Raw genomic sequence first — 24918 nt, 5'->3', positions numbered from 1 at the left:
ATTCAAACATATACAGATGACAATTAATTGAAATTGCTTGCCTTGGAACAGTCTAGCAGTTATTGTAACAGTAAAACATATACAGTGTTTCCAGTAATTTATCTAATGCTTGGGGACACACTTTTTTTTTTTCCATGCCATTTCTGCTCACATTGATTCTTATTCCTGCTGTGCTGAAAGAAATAGTGGACAATTATTTTCTCTCCCAGTTTTAGTGAGAAAAGCCTACTGTCAAAAATGAGCTGAAGGATTTTTGTTGGAGAGGCTGAAGGAAAGCAGGGGCTTGGCAATTGAAAAGTAGCAAGAGACTTTGGGGCTGATTATATAATAAGGCCAAGGTAAAAGCCTCAGGAGAGGAGTAACTGAGTCTGATCCCTGTATTTCTGTATTTTTGTCTTCTCCCATTTTCTCATGCTTCATGTTCGGTTTCCTCTTTCTCTGCAGAGGATTAAGATTTAAAGAAGATTTGAAAGGATGAATTTCTCTTAGCACTGCCGTTCAGGAGTTCAGTAACTATATCCGTAGAATTAGGACTTAAGCTTACAGTTACAAGTAATTTTACATTTTTAAACATCTAATTTGATTTTATGATGTATAACCAGAAAAAAGTAGGCTGTGTGCTTACACTTGGCCAAATTAGTTTTGTAGAGAACATGCATAACCTTGTGTATTGTGTACTTGATAAGATGGAGCTATGCATGAACTATTATTAACTCGGGCAGCAGCGTGCTCTGCTCCAGTGTAATAATCTAGTGAATCATCTATTTTATTATGTTACAATTTAATAAATGCTTCTTCATTCATTTACTCAAAAGAGAAACAAAACAATTTAGGTAGTCCAAGACAAAAAGTTTTATGAATCCTGCCCAGTTTCAAATTACATTGCAATAATATGGTTACCTAACACCTTATGTTAAGCAGTTAAGAGCAAGGAAGCAAGCCGTTACAGATTTTTACATTTGCCAGAGAACGTGTAGTTTCTTCGTGATGCTGGACAGGATGTGCTAGTGCAGTGAAGGCTGACCTTGTAGTTTATGCTGTGTTCCAAATAATTTTTCAAAGTAATCCTATCTAAAAACCCCCAAACCACACTTCATTTCACCATCCCCCTCCTTGAACAGCTGCGTAACTCAGTAAAGCTTCATGACTGATGCTCTGTATGCCCTGCTGGAACTGGAGGTTGTATTGTGGTGGAGATTTCGGGAAAAGACTACAAAAAACACCCAACAAATAGTATTGCAGGTCTCTACCTTGGGCGATGCGGTACATCACCCTTCTGCTAGCTGTGTAGCCTTTAGTAACTATTTAATGCTCATTCACAGTAATAATCTTACTTTAGAAATAAAAGGCAAAGGCATGAATGTTAAAGTCATGGCTGGTAAGCCAGTACGTGCCCTCGGTGCCACGTGTCCACCAGTCATTTAGTTCACCAAAGCCCCATCAAAGTGTCACATACTTCTTGGCTCTGCTAGGTGACATAATAACAAAAGCTTTTGTTATTCTTTCAGGGAAGCTATTTATGTATATTATGAGTCATGCTTTCGGAAACCGTGTCCTTTCATCCCCCCCTTTTTAAAATTAGAAGTTTGAGGAGATCCTAGTGAACCTGTGGAACTCCCCACACTCCGATCGTTGGAAAAGATGAGTTGCATTAACCATATCAACTTCTTTGAGTCACCTTGAATTCAGATGCACAGGGGAAGAAGGGATGCTATGCAGGCTTTAAAGAGCAACCCAGGATTTTTTTCCGGACAGGTGACCTCGGTTAGGGCCGCGCTGTCGGGGCTCCAGGCGTTCACCTCCTTTCGGTTCACCTCACAAGGACTGAGTGTTCAACGCCTAACACACCCCACTCCTGGCCCCTGCCCAAAGCCACAGGCAGCCTTGGCGCCGGCGGCGAGAGCAGCCCTGGCGGCGGGGAGGGCGGGCGGGCAGAGGCTCTTGGCTTCTCCCCGGAGCAGGCGCTACCGGCCGCCGGGAAGGGCGGGAGCGGGGCAGCCCCAGGCGCCGGAGGAACGCCGGTACCCCTTCGCTAACCGTGGCTGTCGGTACTTATTTCGGCCGGCATGGCAGGTGCCCTCCCCCCCCCGGAGACAGCCCCGGGCCGGCCTCCCGTCTCCTGCAGCGCGGTCGCTGCCCCAGACAGCAACAGCCACCGCGCGCATGCGCCGATGCGGGGTGTGTGGCTAGACTCCCTCTTAAGATGGCGGCGCGGGCTGGATGGCGTAGTTCGCCGCTCTCAAGATGGCGGCAGCGCTCGGACGCGCTTCCGGGAGGGGGCACAAAATGGCGTAGCGCGAGGCCCCCCCTCTGCTCAGAAGGGTGTCCGCCCGCCCGCCTGCCGGTGGAGGAGGCCGACCCCGCAATTGCAGTCCGACCTCGCCGCGGCTCTGCCCGGCGCGGGGACAAGGGTAGTGGGCCTAGCGGCGCCGGAAGCGGGAGGGCGGCGCCTGGCAACGGCGGGGCAGCTGCTGTCGCTGTTGCGGTGCGCCGCTGAGGGGCGAGGGCCCCTGACAGAGCGCGGCCCCGGCGCTATGGCGGGCGTGGGGCGGCGGCTGCGGGCCGCGCCGCCGGCCGAGCCTCGGCTCTGAGAGGGCGCTCCTCGCCGTCGCGCTCGCCCCGCCGCGGGCCGGACACTCACCTCCCGCCGCCTCCCGGCGCTCCGGCCCGCCTCCCCTTCCCCTCGGCCACCCTTCGAGGGCCGCGGCCCGGGCGGCGCTCGCCCCCGCTGCCCGTTCCCGCCGCGCCGCGGAGATGGCGTCGGGGCTGCGCGCCGCCGGTTTCCCCCCTTGGAAGCGGCACATCGCGGCGGAGCTGCGGCGGCGGGACCGGCTCCAGCGGCAGGCCTTCGAGGAGATCATCGGGCAGTGTAAGTGGGCCGCGGCGGCGCGGCTCCCCCGGCGGGGTTGAGGCCGAGGGGCGCTTTCCTTTTCCCCACCTCCTCGGAAAGCGGGAGAGACTCGGTGGTAGAGGGCCCCCGGGGCCTCACGTGTGTCGTTTTCAGACGAGTGGTTGCGAGATGTTTGTTAGAACTGAGAAGTGTTGGCGTTTCTTTCTATGCTGTTGAGGAAAAGTCGTTGCTTCGCTCAGCTCCCTCACAGGCTAAACGGAGTTTCTGCTGTGGACAGTGACCGAATGTCTAAATTGTCTGCACAATTCCCGCTCAGATGTTTGTGGAATTGAGAACAATAGTGCTATTGACCATGTTCATGATCTTGTGTAAAATTTGGAGCTATTCAGGGGCCAGCGCTTTCTACCCAGCACTTGCTTGCCCATCTCTCTCCTGCCTCAGCTATGACAGGAGTGAATGGAAGTGACGGTCACCCAACAGCTGCTGGCTCACATGCTGAGGTGCTATATGTTACAGGGGGAAAAGCAAACAACCCTCAGCAGGACTGTGCAGTGTTGGATATGACCAGTTCTCTGGCAGGTCTGTTTCCTTGTTGCCATCATTTGAGGGGCTATAAAGAGTGTGAACTTTGAACTTCTCCTGTTGTAGCAGATAGCAATGCATTTGAGCAGTCTCTCTATTAAACTTTTGTAAGACCAGTCCCGCACAGCATCTGGATTAACAAGGAGTTCTTGGAGTTGTAGCTGAATACTGTCTTAGCCTGCTGACATCAAAGACGAGTGCATGCTATTGTGGTGGAGGCTTACATAATGTTTGGTTGTGTCAGAATAATTAAAGATACTAGATCTTAGCTGGTAGAAGAAGAGGGTGGGAATCTGGTTTTGCTTTTTGGTTGTCTTCTTAATTGCGTTATTTGCCCTTTCAGATAACAAGCTGCTAGAGAAGTCGGACCTTCATGCAGTGCTGGCTGATAAGCTTCAAGCAGAAAAATATGACATGCAGAGCAGACATGAGATCAGGTATTTAAAATTCCTTTTCTGTCAGTCAGCTGTCTGTCATGCACACTGTAACCTAAACCACTGTTTGATGCATTACGCAAACAACTTCTAGGTTACTACAGTAACTTGGGATAAAACCAACTGGGAAATCTGTGGAACTGAAAATAAATTATAACTAACTCTAAACATGCGATAAAGTTACAATATGTTTACAGTATACAGTGCAGAAGGATCTGACCAAGTTTTGGACAGAAATTAATGTATCACAAACTCAAGGTATGGAGGTGGATCAGAATGAGCTTCTGCTTCTGATCTGTTTGCCTTGTAATGCTTATTATGTTTGCCTGGTGTTAGTTCTTGATGATTATGATATGATGTTTGAAATTGTTCAGTCTTACAAGCATTGCAGTGCAGGGAGAAACCGATGTCTTGGTTTGTTTCAATCTGTGTTACCACATAGAAGGGGAGAATGAAGAAAATCATGATTGTGAAGTGTCAGTCCTAAATAAGCACCATATGCTAAAAAATGTGTCTTCTGCCTGCTTTTAGCAGGACTTTTTCAGGAAACTTTGTCTAACGTGGGAATAGCACTCTAGTGCTGCAGGCAGGGGTCATGCTGCTTATTCTGTTGGCATTTGAATCCACAGCAAACCAATATGCTTGTAGTGTGTCCTTTGTCTGGACAGCATGTAAATCCCATCAGGTGAAGGCTGTTGGGTTCTGGTCTTGGTGTAACTGAAGAAAAGGCAGGGCTAAGTAGCTCAGAATTTCCTACTTCTGCAGGAATTGATTCCTCTGTTGGAAGCTCTTTTCACTATATAATGCAAAACTGCATGTATGTGTCTAATTAGGATACAAAAGAAAAATAGTTAAGGCTATTGTGTGCTAGTAAGGAAAGAAGAACTCCTGATTTTACAGGAATTGCAGGCAGAATGTCAGCATTTGGCCAGCAGGCTGGAGTTAACACTCGTGAAAGTTCTCAAAAGCTTTCTGGTGACTGCAGTTGTCTTGAGCCATCTTTAGTTTATGGGAATCTGATTCTGGTTGAACACCTACTCTGAGAGATGAGGATGGAGTAGACAAGGATGAGAAGAAATGCATAGAAACAGCATCATCAAAGTGAATACTAAGCTGAATTCTGATACTGTCCTCAGTATATGACATTTTTTTGAAACAGAATGAATTCCCTAACCCTAGATAGCTGAGGAAAAATGCTTTTACTTACCTTTAGGCCAAGGAGTAGTATCTAGTTCTGGCTATAGATGTATGCATAGCCAGAGTTATAGAATGTGTTGGATATTACGACAGGACTTGGCTTCCTATCTGTTTGGATACAGGTTTTTTGGAAATGCAGTGTCTTCTAGTACAGCATTAGTTCAGTGACATGTTGTTTGTTTTTGAGAAGAGCATTAAGTTACTGATATCACTGAGACCTTTCAGCTTCTGAGTGCATTATCTGTTTTCCCAGATAATGGGACTGTTGTAACACAGAATGACTGCAGAAACAGATGCTTGTAATTATCTTGTTCTGTTTATCTGGTATAATAGTGATGAACTTAAAATTATTATTTTTAAAAGCTGTAATTTAAAATATAGCTGCTAACTTGCTCAAAGTCTGTGTGCGTGATATGTATATGTGTGTATATGCTTTTAAAAAACTGACTACTCTTCCTGTCTCTGTGCTTTCAAAGACATGAGTGATAAATGCTACAATCATAGTTGCTTGGGGGTGATATATGGTTCTTCTGGTATGTAGAAATTCCAGCTTATGTCACAGTACCACTGTGTTGTAAAACACAATTAAAAAACACCCCAAAACCTTTACACAATAAGAGGCTAGAACATAGGACAATGGAGAAGCAACTTGTAACACCTGGGACTATAAACCCAAGGGCCTGGGAATATACCCTTTGTTCCCTGGCTTTTAGTTCTGTGCCCTGTATTAGGCTCTCTCCAGATATCTAGCATCTTCAAGGTCCACCAGCTCCCTCCAAAACGAATTTGAGGTGGTAAAATATTTGTAATTATTCCAGAATTTGGAGAGTGTGCTTTTAAGACTCAGTTGTCTTCATGCAAATTTAAGTACAGGCTAGTTATCTTTCATTTGAATTTGAATTCAGTTTTAGAAATGTACAAAAAGGTGAATCAAGTCCTCAGTAAATTTAATTTTCCAGTACTATATAATGGCATTTTGGTTGGTGAAAAGTATGTTGTGGGGGAGCTACTGTGATTTAGTTCATTATGAATGACCTGTATCTCTGATGTAGTATAGAAAATCCAAGGAAGGTAATGTCCTGAGACTAACTGTCAAAGGCACAGAAGCAATTGGATTCTAGTTTGTGACATCTCTTCTTCCTATCTCTCAAACTCCAGTCCGGGACATGATGGCACATGGAATGATGCTCAGTTGCAGGAACTGGCACAGCTGAAGATAAAGCATCAAGAGGAGCTGACAGAGCTGCATAAGAAACGTGGCGAGGTTAGAAAGTTCTCCTGTGTTCTGTATGGTCCATACATGGCCCTTTGTGAACATGACCTTAATTTTACCAAGCTTATTCATCATCTTTTTTCCTCATTTTGCGTACAGCCTTTTTAAGCTCCCCGTGTTGATGATTAAAATAAACCAGAGATGGTTGGTGTTTAAAATTGGCAGCCAGGAGTTAAGATCTTACATTGTCAGCCTAGCATGATTTTTAATAAGAGCTTAATTTTGTGTTTCATGAATACGTTTTTAACTGTATTTGTTAGAGGAGGAAGGAACTGATCCAGTTTAAAGCTGCGCATGACCACTAGTTCTACATTGAAAAGACTTTGAATGAGTGAGAGAATAGGTGGCTGTGTGTAGTTTCATTTGTCTCACTTTGCAGGACCACTGCTATAAAAGAGTGGACAAAATAAACAAGCAAAAGTTGAAAGTGCCATGGTGTTAGACTGAAAAGGGAGAACTGGTTCTGCCATGTAGATGCAGTAGGGAGCCCAGGAATCCTGTAAGATATGAGACTTGGGCCTGGAAGAGAGGAGAAGCTGCTTATTTTTTTTTTTTTGATGGGAAGATGTGGAGGCTTCATTGGCAGAATTGGGTTTTCAAAAACCACAGCAGTGGATTGAATGAGTCCAGGGGCTAATACCTGAATGGTACTGCAGATTTTTATAGGGAGAAGGTGGGAGTGACCTGGAAAAAGTTATCATGCTGCTTTGATCACACCTCACTGGAGTTGTGGAGAAGCTCTAGTGTCAGTAATTCTGAGCTTTTCAAAGAGGAGACAGCTTTCTACAGGAGGCATGCACTGACTAGTCAAAGCACTGAGAATTCCTTCTTTGCCCCCAACCTGGTATCCTACGCCACCCACCCAGGCAGGCACTCTTCTCAAAACTCAAGTCTTCCTTTTCCCCAGGCAGCTGAGGCTCTGCATGCTGTGGGGCTTGCTGCTGCTCACTGACTGGGTAGCTGTGAGCTGGCGGCAGTAGCAGCTCATTAGTGTTGGCCTCTGCCCCTCTATTTCCTATGTGCTGCAGAGTTCCCACCAGCAACTTTCTTTGTGGGAAAACTTTTCATGAAACCTGTGTTTACAATATGTGAGCTACATGTCTCCTAAGGTTGTCCTGGCCGTACAGGAAGATTTGTTGCTTGGTTGTTAGTACTCATTTGTTGGTTTACTTACAGAAAGTAAAAATTGCCAAGTATTGATTTTTCTGCTACTTTAATAAATAAAAGTTCTTCATAATGTACATTCTGTCTGATGTGACTTTATTAAAGAAACTTTTTGAAGGAAGAGGGTGAGATATTGAAGGACAGTAACTTTTTGACAACTCATTTTTGAAAGTGGATTCCCTGATTTAATGACCTGTGTGATAGGGGCAGTAAACAGATCTGTATAGAAAGCTGTGAAAGAAGACCTGAAAGATATGCTTCACGCTTATAATGTTAGTTTGGTCTGTACTCTCACTGGTGCTGCTCAGTGTGTGTTAACCAGCTGGTATCCCTGCATTTTGTAATGTAATTTTCTCCTCTCCCTAGCTGGCCCAATCTGTAATTGATCTGAATAACCAAATGCAGCAGAAGGACAAAGAGATGCAGATGAATGAAGCAAAGTGAGTAGGAACTGTTTCATCTGTGTGGTTGGTATGAGACCCAGGCTTCTGGTTGAGTTATTTATTAGTGTTATAATAGTCTCTAGGAGTCCTAGCCATGGGCTAAAAATTCCTTTGTTAGGCATGGCATTGTACAAATAGCACAAATATGATGGTATAGGTCCCAAAGGAGATCCTCGTTGGTTTGTGTATTTTGTTGCCATTCCAGGATTGCAGAGTATTTGCAAAAGATCTCTGAACTGGAGACAGAGTGCCAGGAATTGCGTAGCAAACTGCAAGATCTTGAGCGAGCTAATCAGACACTGAAAGATGAGTATGATGCTCTCCAGATCACCTTCAATGCCTTGGAGGAGAAACTAAGGAAAACTACTGAAGACAACCAGGAGCTGGTCTCACGTTGGATGGCAGAGAAAGCACAAGAAGCTAATCGTTTGAATGCAGAAAATGAAAAGGATTCAAGGTGAGACTGATGACTTCTATTTCATAAACTACTTCCCAATATATTTTTGAATACTTATGAGTGCATAGGATAAAACCAGATTTAGTTTTGATCTCCGAGATATCTGTATTCTTGCACAACACAATGAGACTCCAGAACTTTGTGTTCCTTCTTCTGGCCAACGCAGATGCTTTGCAAAAACATTCCTGTCTTTTAAATGAATAAAACATGTTCTTTTGTTTCTTGAGCAACATTTAACTATGGCCTGAAGATCATAAATCAGATAGAAACTAGGGTTTTTTTCTGGTATTAGATTTGGACTGTTCTTGTTCATCTTGCATCTTGATACTACCTCTAGTTTTATCCTTTTTTGACTTAACCACCTTAAGTGTTTTTTGCATTCTGCTAAAAGGAGCAGCTGCCATGAGACTGAGCTATGTATAACTTGCAAAAATAAGGTGTGTTTTTCCTTGCAAAAATAATAATTTTTCTTATTCTTAATTGCTTCAGCTTACTTGCCAGCTAAGAGTACTTGGAGACCAAGAGCTATAGTACAAGTCTCATAGTACTTGACAGTTTTGTATTATCTTTAACATAATCATTATTTTTGCAAGGTATTGCACTCCAAGCAAGTCTGCATTCATGGGCCATAAAGGACCATAGGTACACTTCGCCTTATTGCCTTACTTGATTGATCTTGTCCTTTGCTATTCACAGTAAGAAAACTGCTTCTCCTACACTGAGTATCTTGAACAGCAGGATAAAATTAGGGCAGTGGTCTGGTTTTTTGGGGGGGTTTTTTTGGTGTTTTTTTTTTTTTTTTTTTTTTAAATCTTATGAAGCCCATCAAAACTGCAGGCTTTGGAATGGGATTAAGGAAGTTTTTTTTACAGTAATCTTGCTTTCCTTTTCTTAGGAGACGACAAGCCAGGCTGCAGAAGGAGCTAGCAGAAGCTGCCAAAGAACCCCTGCCTGTTGAACCGTAAGCAGCCTTGATTTATAGGATCTCCTTCATTACTTCATGCTTCAATTTTATGCAGATGCATGATAAATGGTATCTTTGTCATGTCTAAATTTGGTGATGTAGAGGAGTGTTGAAACTTTGGTGTGAAGTCAAAAATGTACAGTAACTCTCCCTACTTGAACTTCCAGAAGAAGGAGCTCTGTTACGACTAAAAATAGATGCTTGGACTGAAAGTCCTAGGAATGGTTACTACGGTAAATATATATTATTATCTCAGCATAAAAACATTTGTAATGTGGTGCCTTTGATCTTCAAAATAGTTCTTCAGTCATTAAACAATATACTGCGGACATGCCTGTGTTTTCAAGTGTTAGACTACAAATATGTTCAAGGATTTCCTATAGGAACAGGTACTGAGTAAGTAAAAGTGGGTGAAAATATGTTGATCACTTCCATGCTGGGAGAGATTTATTCTGTAGGAAAAAGATAGATGTGGAGTTACTTTTCCTGGCAAGCCAGTGATAAATATTGCTAGTATCTTGTTCTTTTTGCTGCTATGTTTACTCCTGAGTGATATTTAATATCAGCTGACTGAAATGGGCAGTTGATGGTATAGGTGCTTTGCACCAGGTTGATAAGGTTATTGGCACTTGTGTTAGCTAAATCCAGAAAAACTACACCTGCTGCATTGTTACTGGAAACTGCTGAGAGAGTCTTCAGAACACAGTGCCAGAGCAGTGTGCAGGCTTTTTCTTGGTATCTGTTGTCTTTGTATTAGCATCATGTAATCACGTTAGGTCTCTGTGCTGCATGTCCTTGCACATGATGGGAGCAATGTATCTGCTCTGGAAGAAGGCCCATGCAAAAGTCTGGGGTAGGTAGGAAGGGTGTGTGTAAGAGGAGTGTGAGAGAACTTGTAGCATATACAACTAGTTAGCACAATTTGCTTTGCTTTTTTTTTTTTTAAAGAAATGTTTAAATGCCTCCATTCCGTTAGTTTATTGAGGTGTGATTCTCCATGACAAGATGCCTGTGACACAGAGGTCAGCAGTACAGTGGACAGTCCTAAGCCAGAGGACAGTCTTCCCAGCTCGTAAGAACAGTGATATCCCTTTTGTCCACATTATTTGATGTAAACACACATAGAGTATCTTAGAATATTAAACTCTTCAATAAGTAAGGTTGCATTGAGAGGGGAAACACACATGTAATGTCTGTGGCCAATGTCCCTGTTAAGCTTCTTCCTCTCCATTTACCAAAGTGAGACCTTCCTATCATAGAGCTGAGCTCAGAGGTAGCTGTAGTACAATAGCTTGAATAATTTACTTCCTGTTGTGGTGGGTATAATGGTCTCAGTGTTTCATAAATGATTTGATATGAGACACTGAGAAGGTAAAAAGAAGCTTGTTTAAAAAAAAACCAACCAAACAAAAAAAAACCCCAAACAGATGTTTTTGATTCCCTCTGATTTTGTAATTTTAGAGGTTTTGTCTTGTATAAAAGTGCTGCTTACTGGAGGGGAAAATAGAAGCATTTCAAGGAGTGTGCCCTGGTGTTTATATTCACTTTAGAAATATGTTAAGTTAACATGGAAAGTTCTTTTGCTACATACAATTTTAATAGCTCAAACTTTAGATTTAAAAAAAAAAAAATATCAGCAGAACTTGATAGTGTTTTATTGAAATACCAGCCTGATACTTTGAATCAGAGTATATATTTTCCATAGCATTTTCATATATACTGTCCTCCAAAATCTTAGAACTTAGTTTGAGCTATATTCTGTAATGAGAGATTAAAAATGGTCCCATGCTCTTCAGTTCTTTTGCAGCTGAGTGTTATCTGATGGCAGGAATCAGTTTTTTCCTACTTAAATGCTGAATTTAAACTTCCTGTTCAGTCAAATGGCATCAGGTTGATAGTGTGTTTAAAAATAGTTTGTCCTGCAAAATCAGCAGTGAAGGAAAAATCAGCAGTAAAGGAAAAAATACTAGACTGTCAGAGCCCATGATGACTAATGGGGAAAAACATTGTAGCATTAGCTGAGTAGTTTAGCTGGATTAATCTTTGGTATTGGAACCTCACACTTTTGCAGTTGTACACCAACACTTTAATGAAGTGAACCAAAAACATCCCTTGTACTTAATGGAGCAGCACCTGAAGTGCAACAGTACAGAAAGTACCAGGATGTCTTTTGTGTGGATGAAGAAGGAAAGTTTGAACTCTTGTGCTTTTTTTTCTTTAATACTTCTTTGCTTTGGAACAGCAAAAAACGTGCTGTGAAAATAGGGTATCACCTATATTTGGGGTTGCAATAATGCATGTTTTTGCTGTTCTATAACTGTTCCAGCAAATGTAGTTCACTCTGTAGCAAAGTCTTGCTCAGATGTGATAGATCATTTTAATGCTGTATGTAGCACTGCAAGCTGAAATATAATGCCTGTAGTAAAGAGAATCTGGAAAGGATGCTTGGCAACATAAATATAGGGGGTGAGGTGGAAATCCAACCCTGTTGTTGGTGAAAAGTGTAGCTGGCAGCTGGAAAGAAAAAAACCTGAAATTTAGGTGCTGCACGTACTTGTTTCAGACATTTTGTGTTGACTGTATTATCTCTGGCAGTGAAGGCTGGATCAGTGTTTGTGTTGTCTGGATCTACCTACATGTTACTACAGCTAAATAAACCTAGATGTGGGTTGAGCGCAGACACCGACAGACCCTGGAACAGTGTTGTCCATTCAGTTCATATACATCAGTGGGTGGTTTCCATAAGAAGCTCTCGCTGATTGAAAACAAGGTGTTTTCTCTCACTTCAGCAGGGATGATGATATTGAAGTACTTGCGGATGAAACCTCTGACACGGCTGAGGAGACATCTCCAGTGCGAGCTGTCAGCCGAACATCCAGGTTTGTAGACCAAGGGATTTTTGTACCATGTTATTGAGGAAAAACAAGGGGTATAAGAGAGTTGGAACAATGTTGGGAATGTTACTTAGGGTTTTTACTTGCCTTTAGCTGGAACACAGTTTAATACTTCCACCAGAGCAGTATGAAACTCGTGCTGTGTTCTCTGTTAACCGTGGTTTAGATATGCTGTTTTTCCTTTGCTGTTTTAACTAAATTACAGTAGTGTCTGAAAAATTTGTGTTTAATCTTAAAAACAAAGTTTTAAAAACAAAATAGACAACAACATGGGTATTACAGTGCCTGTTGTATTATGCCCCTGTTAGTATACCGGATATCAATGTGACTTTGCAAATAGCTGGGTTTTGGGATTTAGCTGAAATGCTGAAAATAATCCTCACCTAGATTAAATGCATCTTTTTCTTTCTCTAAAATAGCAGTGAGTGGAAAGTAAGAGGTAGCTGCATGAGAACATAGATTGATTTGGTTGAAACTTCAGACTTGGCAGACTGTTATATCTAAAACCAGTAATTCACAGGGTGGAGGTTGAGGGAAATTGAAGAAACTTCACTCACAGATTATGTTCTGAGTTTTAGTTACTGGTGACTTTTGAACTGATGCCTGCCTTTGGTGTTTTCTGTCTTCGGACTGAGTCTGCAGCGGGGGGAGTCTTTCCAGAGACTTGTTGCTATGAAATGTGTTTGTATTGATCTTTATGTGGAGAAGCTATTCACAAGGTTTAAACCTGTCCTCCCCTCCTTCAGTAAGCGACTCTCCCAGCCAGCTGGAGGCCTTCTGGACTCTATCACTAATATCTTTGGGTAGGTTAGAACACTTTCACCCCTTTGTTTTGTATATTGGTTTCAGTGTACACCAAAATCTGGTGATGCAGGGAATACGAACAAATAATTTCAGCCTTTCTTCTAGCTTCTGCCTCTTTTTTTCTTTTTTTGTTCTCCTCAACTTCCTGTTTCTTCCATCTTGCCGTGTGCTGACCTCTGACCTTTCCCTCCAGTCTGTCTGAGTCTCCCCTTTTGGGACATCAATCTTCTGATGCTGCCAGGTGAAAACATTATCCGCTCTTAGTCCAGCATGTGAATGTATTCCACTGAAGTAACATGGAACCCAGCTGCATTATCTTGATTAGTTTTCAGATGTTGGTAACACTGGCTAAAACTATCTACAGTTAGAGAGCCAACAAGCCCATCTTTGTGGAGAGAATACATGGGGTTTGCTCTTACTTTCCACTGCACTTTGCTCCTTTAATAGAGTTATTTAAAATAAGTTGTTGGGTTCTGTGGTTGGTATCCAGAATGGAGCCAGTCCTTCTAAGTTAAGCTCTGCATTAGGTGGATGGTCTTTGCTTAAATGGAGCATTTTGCTGCCTAGGATGTAGTGCTGCAATGGTGTTGAGTCTCCCTAAACTTAATGATGGAGCTGCAGACTCTCCAGCTGAACTCAGCTGCAGTCATTCCCATGTTTATCTTTCCTATTAAAAAAAGACTGCTCCAAAATGAGGTCAGTAATCAGTTCAGGTAACTTATCTGGTGTACTATGAAATATCTAAAGCCACAAGTGGATATAGTGTTATATGATAAATGTAATTTTTGAAAGATGGGATAAGAGAAAGTTAAACTCCTTCCCCCTTTTTTTAATCACTGTACAGTGTAGTTAAGTGACAGGTACAGATCTGGATGAACTCAAGAGAAATGGCATTCACTTCTTGTTTTAAAATATTTCTACTTTGTTTCATCTCAGGAGACGTTCTTTGTCCTCGTTCCCTGCTCCCCAGGATAATGTAGAGCCACATCCAGGTGCCAGTAAAGAAGTGAGGGTGCCCACTACTGCCATATGTGTCTTTGTAAGTATAGAAGGAATTCTTGGTTTTACCATTCCTTTTGCTGTCTTTGGAGGAAGTGAATTGTATCCGTGTGGGAACTGATTTCCTAACACTCTTTCTGTTAACATCGCCAAACAAGAAGGAATTCTTCATTTGGTAGCATAGTTCATCCCACTTAATTCTTAGCCCAAATGCTTCTCAGAGCCAATGTGCTTGATGTCTGTCTTACTGAGGTCAATGATGACTAGTAAAAGGTCTGAGGGCACAGGGGAATTGCACTCCATTACCCTCTTGGCTCCCAGCAGTCCCTGTTCTGTCATGCCATAGTAGAGCTCTGACTGAGGAAGAGATTGCTGACAGTTTGGGATTAATTCAGTTCCAGTTCTCCACAGTGAAGGGAGTTGTGGCACTGAATGTCATCCAACAGAACTGGTTAAGAGGAGCTGGTGGTAGTGGGGTGTTTTCATTTGTTGTGTGTGATCTAAAGTTTTCAAGCTGAGACCTCCTTTATAAATTTCTGTGAAGGGCATTGCTTTCTGAATGAAAGATATTGTGGTAAATTGTCTTGTAATGCAGCTACTTGTTTTAACATTCCTCTTGAGCGTTCTCAGGCACTCCGATTCTGGATATGGATATTTCATGGATATGAAATGACTTGAATTTTTTATCCAGAGTAATAGAGTGGCTCACTGCAGTATGGAGGCTTGTGTATTCTTAGCCTGCCCTGTTACCATCTTCTCTAGTGGCAGTCATGGGGTGGAGGGAGAAGCAATGTTGCCTTAAGTGAGAACAGGGTCATAAATTAATTGACAGCCTGGAGCTGGCTTGAATAGGGAGCATCAGAGGAGGTGTTCATGGCTTCAGTATGTGTTGCAACCTCTGTCCTCTGGCTATATACAGCAAGTACAGTTGATCAACAGATGTAAATCCTGGCTAATTTAATCATAAAACGTATTACAAAGCTATTTATGTGAGGTTTTCAAGAACCATGTGAGAGGTTATGTTGTTTTCACCTTTCTCTTGATCTTCTGTGATGTCATCTGAACTTCCAAGAGCAGTGCAGCCTGACTTCCCCACATGGAGGGGCAAACCACAGTAGACTATGCTGACCTCTAGTCTGTCCAATTCCAATTCCCCATCTTGCAGCAGAAGTAGGAACAGCTGTAGTAGAAAGTCTGATAGACTGTGGCAGTACAGAGGTGATGCATGGTTAGCACTGCAATATTAGAAGGAAAATGTCTCATATCACGGGAATCCATATGTTCCTTATGGAGATGATCTGTGTTATGTTTTAGCTCCTGTGTTTGGAGCCCAGGTGGAGTGTGAGGACACGTCTAGGTCCAGCAGAGCATTCCAGGAATGAATGCAAGGACTCTGTGCCAGAGGTTTGGCAGATACAGGGAACACACTGGCCTCACTTCTGGAGAGATGAGTAGAACAGGCTTGGGAAGGCAGAGAAGGTAGTCACTTCAGCTGTAATTCTTGGGCATAGTTTCTAGGGAAGACCTTTGACCAGTTTTGTTCTGAATGGCTCTTCTGCACTTGTAGAAAGATCAGATTTGAAGTGTGGTGACCCCTAAATATGAGCTGGCAGACCAAGTTCAAGCAACAAGTTCCAGAAAAATACAAGTTTCCAGAAAAACTGTTTTTGAAAGCCCAGTTACTGAAAATACTTAAAAAGGAATGCAGCAAATGAATTAAGAATGTGGTACTAATACTGTGTGGGTAAGTAGTATAAAGCTGTGAAATTAACAGGGGGAAAAGAAGGAAGGAATCTTAAAATTCTCATAGGTTTTAAAAGGTTAAGAATCACTGTTAAGTGGCCAACTCAAGCTTCAAAAATTAAGTTGGGAGAAAGCAGGGGTGCCACTGCACCTGCAGATAGGAACCACGGCTTAAGCCTAAGTTCTCTGTGACAGAAGGTGCTGTCACAACTGTGCTGGTACTAGTTAATCACCAATGTAAAGTAGCATTATCACCAATATACTAAATGAATGGAGTTAATCTGTTATGCTGTTTTCTAGCAGACTTTCCTGACTCAAGCCTGACTTGAGTGTTCTGTGGTTGCATGAACTGATTGGATCATGTTCCATGGCTTGCTGTAGATGGAGAAATGAAAAGTTAGTTTCCTTCTGCAGCATATTGCCTGTTACTATTTTCTGTCCTTAATTTTTTTTTTTCTGGTGTAACTTAAAAGCCTTACCTTATAAAGCCTAAACTCATGAAGCATAAGGCTTCTGGCAGTTTATTATCACTGTTGAGTCCTTGCTAGTGTTTTTCTTTATGTGCTTTTGTTTTTTCTTTAGATAAGGATCAGCCTTTTTGCTCTGTTTGTATACCATCAACCATAGTAGAGTTTCAGTCTGTGGCTTTGTTTCCTATGTACTGCCAAAAGATCGACAGCTGTGGTTCTGTATAACCTTTAAGTTCTGTAGCTTTCTAATGTGTGGGTTTTTTGGGTCTATGCTAATTCCGTTTTGGGTGGCTGTTCTGTTCCTCCCACTCCTCAGGATGCACATGATGGGGAGGTGAATGCAGTGCAGTTCAGCCCTGGCTCCCGGTTACTAGCAACAGGAGGCATGGACCGCAGGGTTAAGCTTTGGGAAGTCTTGGGAGGTAAACTCTTTTGCTTTGGGGTATCGCGGGATGCTAAACAAACTCATAGTTCACTTTGTGTCAGCTTCTGTTCTAATCCATTGCTTAAGTTTTGTTCGTCTTTCTTTGTGCAGATAGGTGTGAGCCCAAAGGTTCCCTCTCTGGTAGTAATGCTGGGATTACAAGCATAGAATTTGATAGTGCTGTGAGTATCTGCAATATTCACTGTTTGTGACTGGGAGTAAATTAACTGAATTATGTTGTGCTCTGCTATCAATTTCCATTCTAACGCTTTGAGAAGTTACCCAAGAAATGAGTTAAAATAGTTATGGAAGTAACTGCAAATAGTTAAAAATTGTACAAAAGATCTTTATTTGATATGCTGCAGTCTGTAATTCTCATCTTTGCTTTACAGTTCAGAAGATATGCAGCTCAGACATTGGCTGTTATGGGCTATTATGATAAAGTGACAATAAAATACACTATGCTTTGTCTAAAGTAAGAAATTAGTCTTCAGCTTCCCACTAAAGCTGGCATAACAGCACAAAAGAAGCAAATACACTGAGGCTTTATTTCTCTGAAGTTTATTTCCATAAGTGCTCTGCTGAGGTCTGTGATGAATAGTAAAAGGTCTGATTATCCTAAGACTTGCACTTCCATGACCTTTTCTCCCAGCAGTTTCTCACCAGTCACGGCACTGTAATGGTGTGGCTGGCAGATTGTTTGCTGACAGCTTGTGATGTGTTCAGTTCATGTTAACCTGAACAGATTTAGTTTTTGGAATCTTAATTTAAAATGTTAGATTTGTAATGAAAATTGCAAAAATTGGGCTAATTCCCCTCTGAGGCTGATCTAAGCAGTAGGGGTAGATGATGCAGGGCTTTTTTGCTGTGAAAAATCAAAAAAGAGGAAAAAAACCTGCAATAGATGGGGGTGAACTAGAACCTGTTTCCTCACTGCAGCAGAAGGGAAAGGAGAATGTCCTTTCTGGTCTGGTTATTGTTGTTCCTTTTGTCTGTAGTCATGATTCTACAAATCACTGTCACATTTTGAGAAGAAAAAGCTATAGCATTTTGGAAGTTTTTACTCTAGCTTTCCTTAGTAGTATATGCTACTGTGTTTTTGGTTTTGTTCTTTTTTTGTCCTTGGCAATATAGTGCTAATATGGTTTTAATGATTTATTGGAAATACTTTTGAGTTTAATTTGCATAATAACTTGCAGAAGTAGTTTTAAATTAATCTTGTGTTCACAGGGTTCTTACCTCTTAGCAGCTTCAAATGACTTTGCCAGCAGAATCTGGACAGTTGATGACAATCGATTACGGGTGAGTCTCTTGAAGGCAAAGCAGTGCTCAGGCTATTTCTGCCTTGTATTTCCAGTTTTGTCTAATAGGGACATGGCAATTTTGTAAGTTGGGCATTTACAGACACTTTGAATAATTCTTTTTGTTAACAGGATCTTTATTTTCTTAAGGGTCTTCACAGCAAGACCTAAAATACAGTATTGGTCTCTGCACAACCTTGCAGGAAGCTCCAGTTACTGCATATTTTCACACTACAGCCCCCCTGCTAGCAAAACCTTACCACGTAACCCAATACACTTTTGTGGCCCCCCTCTGTGGAAATTTAAATGCTTCTTACGGTTTATAGAGAACCACTTCAATGCTTTAGCCTCAATCCAAGGAGAGGACTGCTGACAAAGGGTTTGCAGAAGACAAAGACGGATTTTTTTGTTTTAAGTCAGGAGCAGCATTCTTGAAAAGGAGTCCTTTGCCTGGCTGTTTAAGGCAACAAGCCTGAAAGTGCTTGACTTTATTCTCAATGTCTTTTGAAAGATTCCTCCTCTCCTCCCAACTCCTTTGTGTTCACGTTCTCCTCCAACACTTAGCTCTAGTTCAAAGAAGGATTCACCTTTGACCAAAAGAAAAGTTTCTTTTCAGCTTTCTAAGAGGTTTTTTTATTGATTTTTTTTTTTTTTCCTTAACTTTTAATTTTAGGAAGATATACTTAGGTGTTCTGAATCTTCTGACATTTCACATGTCAGTTACAACCTACAGTTGCATTATAATTTACTGGGTAGTTCTCACTGTGGAGATGTGAGGTGTCATTTGGGAAAGTGAAGAATAGCAGTTCTTTTGCAGCTTCTGTTTGGTTGCAAAACATACTATTGGATGTGAATTATAGTGAATAAAAGTTTAGCAGACTATAGATTACACAGTACAAAAAGTTAGTTATCCCTGCAAACATCCACCTGGCTTTACAGTATCTTACTGTAATTTTTTGGTGTCCTTGGTGACTACCAGCTTTTGGTGAGTCCATTCACTGTAAAATAGTGCGTTCTTTGTTTCGAGTGTGTATGGTAGGGATTTGTCATGGCTTGCACATGAGCAGGAGGCAGTGAAGCTGAAATCATGGTAAACAAACTCCCTCCTTAAATGTAAATATCTGTACATATTGACTGCAGCAAGAGCAGAAGAGAGATGCAGAGCGAAAGTTTAGATCCTTTCTGGAGTTTGTGTCCTTTCTTAAGATGAAGTGGTCTTTATGGGGTGATTCATTCTTTCAGAGTTTTGTGTTGTGTATCAGGTTTGCTTTTTTCCAAACTTTGCTCCCGTTCCTTTCCATTCTTAAGGGTTTTTCTTTTGTATTTCACAAGCCCAGATTGCTTGTGTAATTGGATAGTCCTTTGAGTATTTTTAAAAAATCTAACTATATACCAAAGATTTCTCTCTTGGTTTTTCAGTCATGCATTATCTATTTTGTGATTTAGTGTGTAAATATTCAGCAATTTGAAGTGAAGGTGGTTCATGTTCTTCTCAGCCCCACAAAGCCTACCCCTGCAGTTACAGAAACTGCTGCAGGGAGTTTTTCTGAAATCTCTGGTGGTCTCAGCTTTCAGGCATGAAGATGTAATAGCAGTTGAGACTAGATACCCTGTTGTATCCTTGAAAGAAGCTGATTATAAAAAGTTGAAGGCACAATTTCCATTTTCAGCATGCTTTGACCTCTTGTCCTCATAGCTCCTGCAGGGCTGTGTGGCAGTTACCATCTGTCCATGAAATGTAGGTGTACAGAGTGTTGAAGAAGAGAGCTCGCAGGTTCCCTGAGTAGCTAGAGAAACTGTAGCCAAAGGTGACCTGTGTCTCCCAGCTTCAGGCTGAACTCTGTGGTACTTAACACTCCTGCTCAGTGTTAATCTCTGTTTAATTAGGGTTTTTTTTCCTCCAAGCAATGCAGTAGACATGCAAATTATGATTTAAGATTGTCTTTGAGTTGTTAAATAGAAGAACTAGTAAGCTATGAGGAAAGGGAGCAAGTGGAACTGCAATTTTACCATGTAAATCTCTTGTCCTCAGCACACCCTGACTGGGCACAGTGGTAAAGTTCTGTCAGCCAAGTTCTTGCTGGACAATGCACGCATTGTTTCGGGAAGTCATGACCGGACTCTCAAGCTCTGGGACCTGCGCAGCAAAGTTTGTAAGGAAACCTAACTTCTGTGTTTCATCTGTGTTCTGTGCTTCTACTGAATGTAAATGGAAGTCTGACATCAGCCAGGTTATTTTATCTTCTTGCTAGTCTAAAAAAAGCAAAAACTAGCAGCTATGCCATCTTCTGTTGTTATTCAAGTAATTGGATTCTTTCTGCCTGTTACCTGAAATAAGAATAAGAAATCATGTGTATGCAGGAAGCACTGTTAATGCTATTACATTAACAGCAGCTGTGTTCTGTGAGTGTTCTTTGTTTACCAGTCTGGGGGTTTGTCTTCCACTAAAAACTTGGAGCCAGGTCAGAGTTTTTAACCCTGAGGTGCATGGAAATGTCTCTTGGAAACGTACCAAAAACTTCAACACCTCAAATGCAGGAAATGCTAGGATCCAGATTTTTCTTTGGGAAAAAACCCTTATTTCCTTGGCTTTTTTCTTACTGATGGCTCTTAAACCTGCTTGCATGGAGAGAGAAGTCGAGATTCAAGGTTAGCTTGATACCTGGACTGCAAGCATAGGTCAAGGAGACAGTTTCATGTTGTTTAACAGTAGCAAATTATAGCTGTCTAAATACCAAGTGGAAATAAAGCAGCTGTCATGGGAACATTTAAAGGGATATTAGCCACAGCAAAGGAGATTGAGAAGGGCAGAGAGGTTGTTGAAGGCTTAAGTCAGGATTATTCTAAGACAAAGTTTCTGCCCTGTGGCACTCTTTGGACACTGCTCTGTTTGTGTGTTGTATAGTGATTATTTTCTGTCTCTCTTTTCATCAGTTTTTACAGTAAAAATTTTGGTGTGTCACCATTGTTTTATCCTTTTTAGGTATAAAAACAGTGTTTGCAGGATCTAGCTGCAATGACATCGTATGTACTGAGCAATGTGTAATGAGTGGACATTTTGATAAGAAAATTCGTTTCTGGGACATCAGGTAAAACTATTTGAGAGCTTATAGTGTAGGAATGGTTGTGGGATTGCTGTCCGAGTATAATCTGAACTAGGGAACTCTTCTTCCTGAGCTTGGAAGCTAATGAGACTATTTTAAGAGTTGCAGAAGGCCATTGAAAGAGACTTTTGTTACTACTTCTATTACTGTTTGGTGGTTTAGGTTTGGGATTTTTTATTTTGGGGATGCTGTTTCTTTTCTGAAAAGGCAGTCTGCTTTCTTGTAAGTGTTGCACATTGGTCAGTAATTGCCATTCTAGGTGTTACTTAGTTGTTCAGAGGGTGGGGTTGGGAAGAAAGTAGTATCTAACTATTGGCTGGAAATGTTTTCTGCAAAGTGAGCTCTAGCGTGGGAAAGAATCAAAATGTGAGAATAAACCAGTAATCCTTTTTCTCCTCTTCTTCCACATTGGGACAAGTCAGAGTTTTGATGCAGTGGTTTGGCTTCTGGACCCTGGTTTACTCTTTCTTTTTTCTTTCTCTCTTTTTTTTTTTTTCTTTTTTTCTTTGTCTTTAGGACTGAAAGCATAGTAAAAGAACTGGAGCTGCTTGGCAGAATCACAGCTCTGGACCTGAACTCAGAGCGAACAGAGCTTTTGACCTGTTCTCGTGATGATCTGCTAAAGATCATTGATCTGCGGGTTAGTGCTGTCAAGCAGACGTTCAGGTGAGTGTGTTCTCCACAAGAACATTATGAATTTCAGAACTTTGGATTGCAGATTGCCCTCAGCATTGGAGTGCTTTTTCAGTATCTCCATGGAGAGAGCAGTTTCCTAACTTTTTTTTCTACATGGGTAGCAAAATTCTCTAGTGTCTAACAGCAAATATCTGCTCTGGTGGATCTTTTCATTTGCCTCTTTAAAGAAGATAGCTTGGCTTAGAAGTCTTTGGCCTAAAGGAAATAATTTCTTCAGATGCGATTGAGGTGAGGGTGTATGAGAAATGCAAATTGTCATAAAGGGAAACTGGACCTTATTCCGAACCCTGTAGAAATCCTTACCATGATCTTTAGGGAGAACCTGGAAGCCCATCTTCTTATAAATGACTTTTACAATTATCTGATTCTAACTTTTCAGTGCCCAGGGATTCAAATGTGGCTCTGACTGGACGAGAGTTGTGTTCAGGTAAGGTCAGATATAAGCAAGATGTTTGATAAATCTTTCCCCAGCAAAAGTGAGTGATTCCTGATGCTTGTCTGCATTGTCCCAGTTTACAGCTAGAAAAACTGGGGCAGAGTTTGTGATTTGCCCAAGGTTACCTCTTGGTCAAGATGGACTATATCTGTAGATATTGATCCAGTGTCTTGGAAACTTTCTGATTTCAAAGTGCTTTCACCTCTTAGTGTTAGCAGCTGGTAACACGTAACTGTTAAAAGATTTTTTTAATGCCAGGTTGCTTGCTTAGGGAGTTGCAGGTGGAATGATGATGTGTGCTGATAAATTGCTGAACTTGCAAATTGTACGCTGCCTTCTGTACCTTCTCTGATCTCATAGCCCTGACGGTAACTATGTGGCTGCTGGTTCAGCTGATGGGGCCCTCTATATTTGGAATGTGCTCACTGGGAAATTGGAGAGGACGCTTGCAAAACATCACAGGTGAGGGGAAGCTGGCCATACAATGCAAAGCAGGGATCTGGGTTGTGAATGTTGCTGAGCTGTGAAAGAATTGTAGTTGCACAGCTTTGCAACTTATATTGGTGTGTGAGAATTTTTAATACACAGAGTCTTTGTGGATTCATGGCAGTATTCTCTCAATTGAATTAAGGTTAGGTTTGTTATTGTTCAGCTTCTTAAATTGAGATATGATTCTAATAAAATACATTTAATATATTCTGAAGAAACCGTATCTCTTAGGCTTATTAAAAGCCTGAATTTCTTGAGAGCTGAGAAAGTGCTTTTGCTTGGATAGTCAGAGTACTATAATATTTCATTCCAGTGTTAAGTGCTGTTGTGGAATTCAGCTTTTTTGTAAACTTACACCTGGCTTCCATTTCAGTTCTTCTATCAATGCAGTCGCGTGGTCACCAGCGGGTGTCCATGTGGTCAGTGTGGACAAAGGAAACAAGGCTGTCCTGTGGTCTGAATTTTGACTGGATGGAGGGTGAAAGGCAGAGCATCCAGCGCCTCTGTGTATGGTGGTGCTGGTCCATGGCTGAACAGAATGGAGACCCGAGCCCAGATCCATCCTGAGTCGGGATATTAACAAGCGCATGGGCTTCACTTTCCAGAGGAAAGTTCCAAAGCAATGGAGGAGTCTGAGTCAGAGACTTCTTACGGCTGTAACTGCACTGTGGCACTTGGACTCAGCAAGGGATTAGCTGTTCTGGATGGAGAATGCTACTTAGTCATGCCTTCATATGCAATATCTATGCGCCAAGTGGAACTGAAGATAACTAGCGGGATTCCTCACCAGACAGCTGTGCCAAATACCCTGTCACACAAATGTATCTACAGCACTTCTGAGTTGGAAATGTTGGAAAGAAGTTACTGTGTATGCTGACTTAATACATGTCCTGTCTCCTGTGTTCTGTTCTTGTGGCCTAGTTCAGGCATGGGGTGAGAAGATCCTGGAATGTGGACAGGTCCTAGGCAGTCTGAAGTGTTGGAACAGCTTTTAAAGGGAGTCTCCTGTGGCTCTGGCAGCTCTGCCTTTGAGTTATCAGCTCAGTTCAGATCTGCTCTGATCCTGACACAGGTTCTCCAACACTGTCATGTGAACTCTTTGTATCAGTTTCACCTGTTCTTAAGGCAATGGCCTGTTCGTCAGGAATTCTGCACCCTTTTGTTAAAATGTCCTTCAACAGCTTGGGTATCACAAAACAGGAGATTTTAAATCTTTTTACTCCACAGGCAGTTTGGTTACTGGGTGTGAGGAGAGAGAAGTTCAACTTCTGCTGTGCTGCTGTGATAAGGAATGTAGTCATACTGTGACTTCAGTACCAGAGTATAGATGTTTGGTCCCTTTTTCTGTTCATCCGTCCTGTCCTGGCGGCTGTCAGTAGAACACAGGGGAGCAGTGGGGTTAAATCCCAAATCCATTGTTTTGGTGCTGGCAGTTCCAGGCCACTTGCCCCCTTCTGAAGCACACGTGCAATATTCCTGTTTGCGCTGGAGCCCTCTCTGTGCTACGGAGCAGTGTCTTGGCTCTGTCCCTCTATAAGCATCCAAAACCATGATGTGGCTGGGTGTGAGTGACCTGGCGTAATTTTATCCAGCCCAACCTTTCCACATCGTCTGGGCCTCAAGACAAGCCACCAGCGTTTTATTGCCTTTTTATTTGCACTTTATTTTCTTCTTTCCTGATAGTGTTTTACTAAGGAGGTGTGTTCTTTGGAGGGGCTGGATTAGGGGGCAGCTGCTTTAACAGGCATCTCTCTAACCCAGCCTTTTGTTCAGACACTTTCTGCAGAGGGGAATTAGAGTATATGGGGCAAAGTTTTTATTTATTCAGCTGCCCATAAGAACTTGATTGTAAATAAACCTGAGTTCTGCTTTTAAAACCCCACAATGTTCCAATTCATTTATTTGTGTGTTTGTGTGTGAGATCTTGTTCTGAATGAGCAAAGAGGGGAACCTGAAATGTGTGTTTCTGTGCTGTGTTTTCCTGATGAATTGTGGATTTCTGTTCAGCCGCATTGTGGGATTTGGCGTGGAATGGGAAAGAGGATAATGCTCTTAGCTTGAAGGTGGACATCCCACAGATACAACCTGGTCTTGCCCTGTCTCAGGAATACTGCCTTGAGACTGAAGGAAGTCTTACCACATTGAACAAGTGCCTCTGTCCTCGAAAGGTTGATGTATTCTTGGATGTTTTGG

The 24918-nt window shown here is 42.0% G+C and overlaps 1 protein-coding gene and 1 non-coding gene across 9 annotated transcripts; both read left to right on the top strand.

Annotated features, from left to right (window-relative positions):
* Positions 1 to 2549: 2549 nt before the first annotated feature.
* Positions 2550 to 24607, top strand: ATG16L1 (autophagy related 16 like 1). 8 transcript variants are annotated; one of them, XM_030027519.2, is made up of 19 exons: positions 2550 to 2869; positions 3777 to 3870; positions 6223 to 6328; positions 7868 to 7941; positions 8150 to 8401; positions 9297 to 9362; positions 12158 to 12244; positions 13006 to 13062; positions 13257 to 13304; positions 14000 to 14102; positions 16592 to 16697; positions 16811 to 16881; positions 17930 to 18001; positions 20033 to 20153; positions 20984 to 21089; positions 21621 to 21770; positions 22180 to 22227; positions 22597 to 22698; positions 23099 to 24607. In XM_030027519.2, the coding sequence occupies exons 1-19, from the start codon at positions 2755 to 2757 to the stop codon at positions 23190 to 23192; spliced, it is 1872 nt and encodes a 623-aa protein (XP_029883379.1). In that variant the 5' UTR covers positions 2550 to 2754; the 3' UTR covers positions 23193 to 24607. The 8 variants fall into 8 exon arrangements, with proteins under 8 accessions (XP_029883379.1, XP_029883378.1, XP_029883383.1 ...); XM_030027518.2 differs by having other exon boundaries at positions 12155 to 12244; XM_030027523.2 differs by lacking the exon at positions 13006 to 13062.
* On the top strand, positions 14314 to 14584 carry LOC115347824. Its single transcript, XR_003925634.1, has one exon.
* Positions 24608 to 24918: the final 311 nt, after the last annotated feature.

This window comes from Aquila chrysaetos, chromosome 10 (assembly GCF_900496995.4).
Source record: "Aquila chrysaetos chrysaetos chromosome 10, bAquChr1.4, whole genome shotgun sequence".
NCBI lineage: Eukaryota > Metazoa > Chordata > Aves > Accipitriformes > Accipitridae > Aquila > Aquila chrysaetos.
Note: the sequence above shows the minus strand (reverse complement) of the source record. Positions and strands in the feature narration are given on the sequence as shown.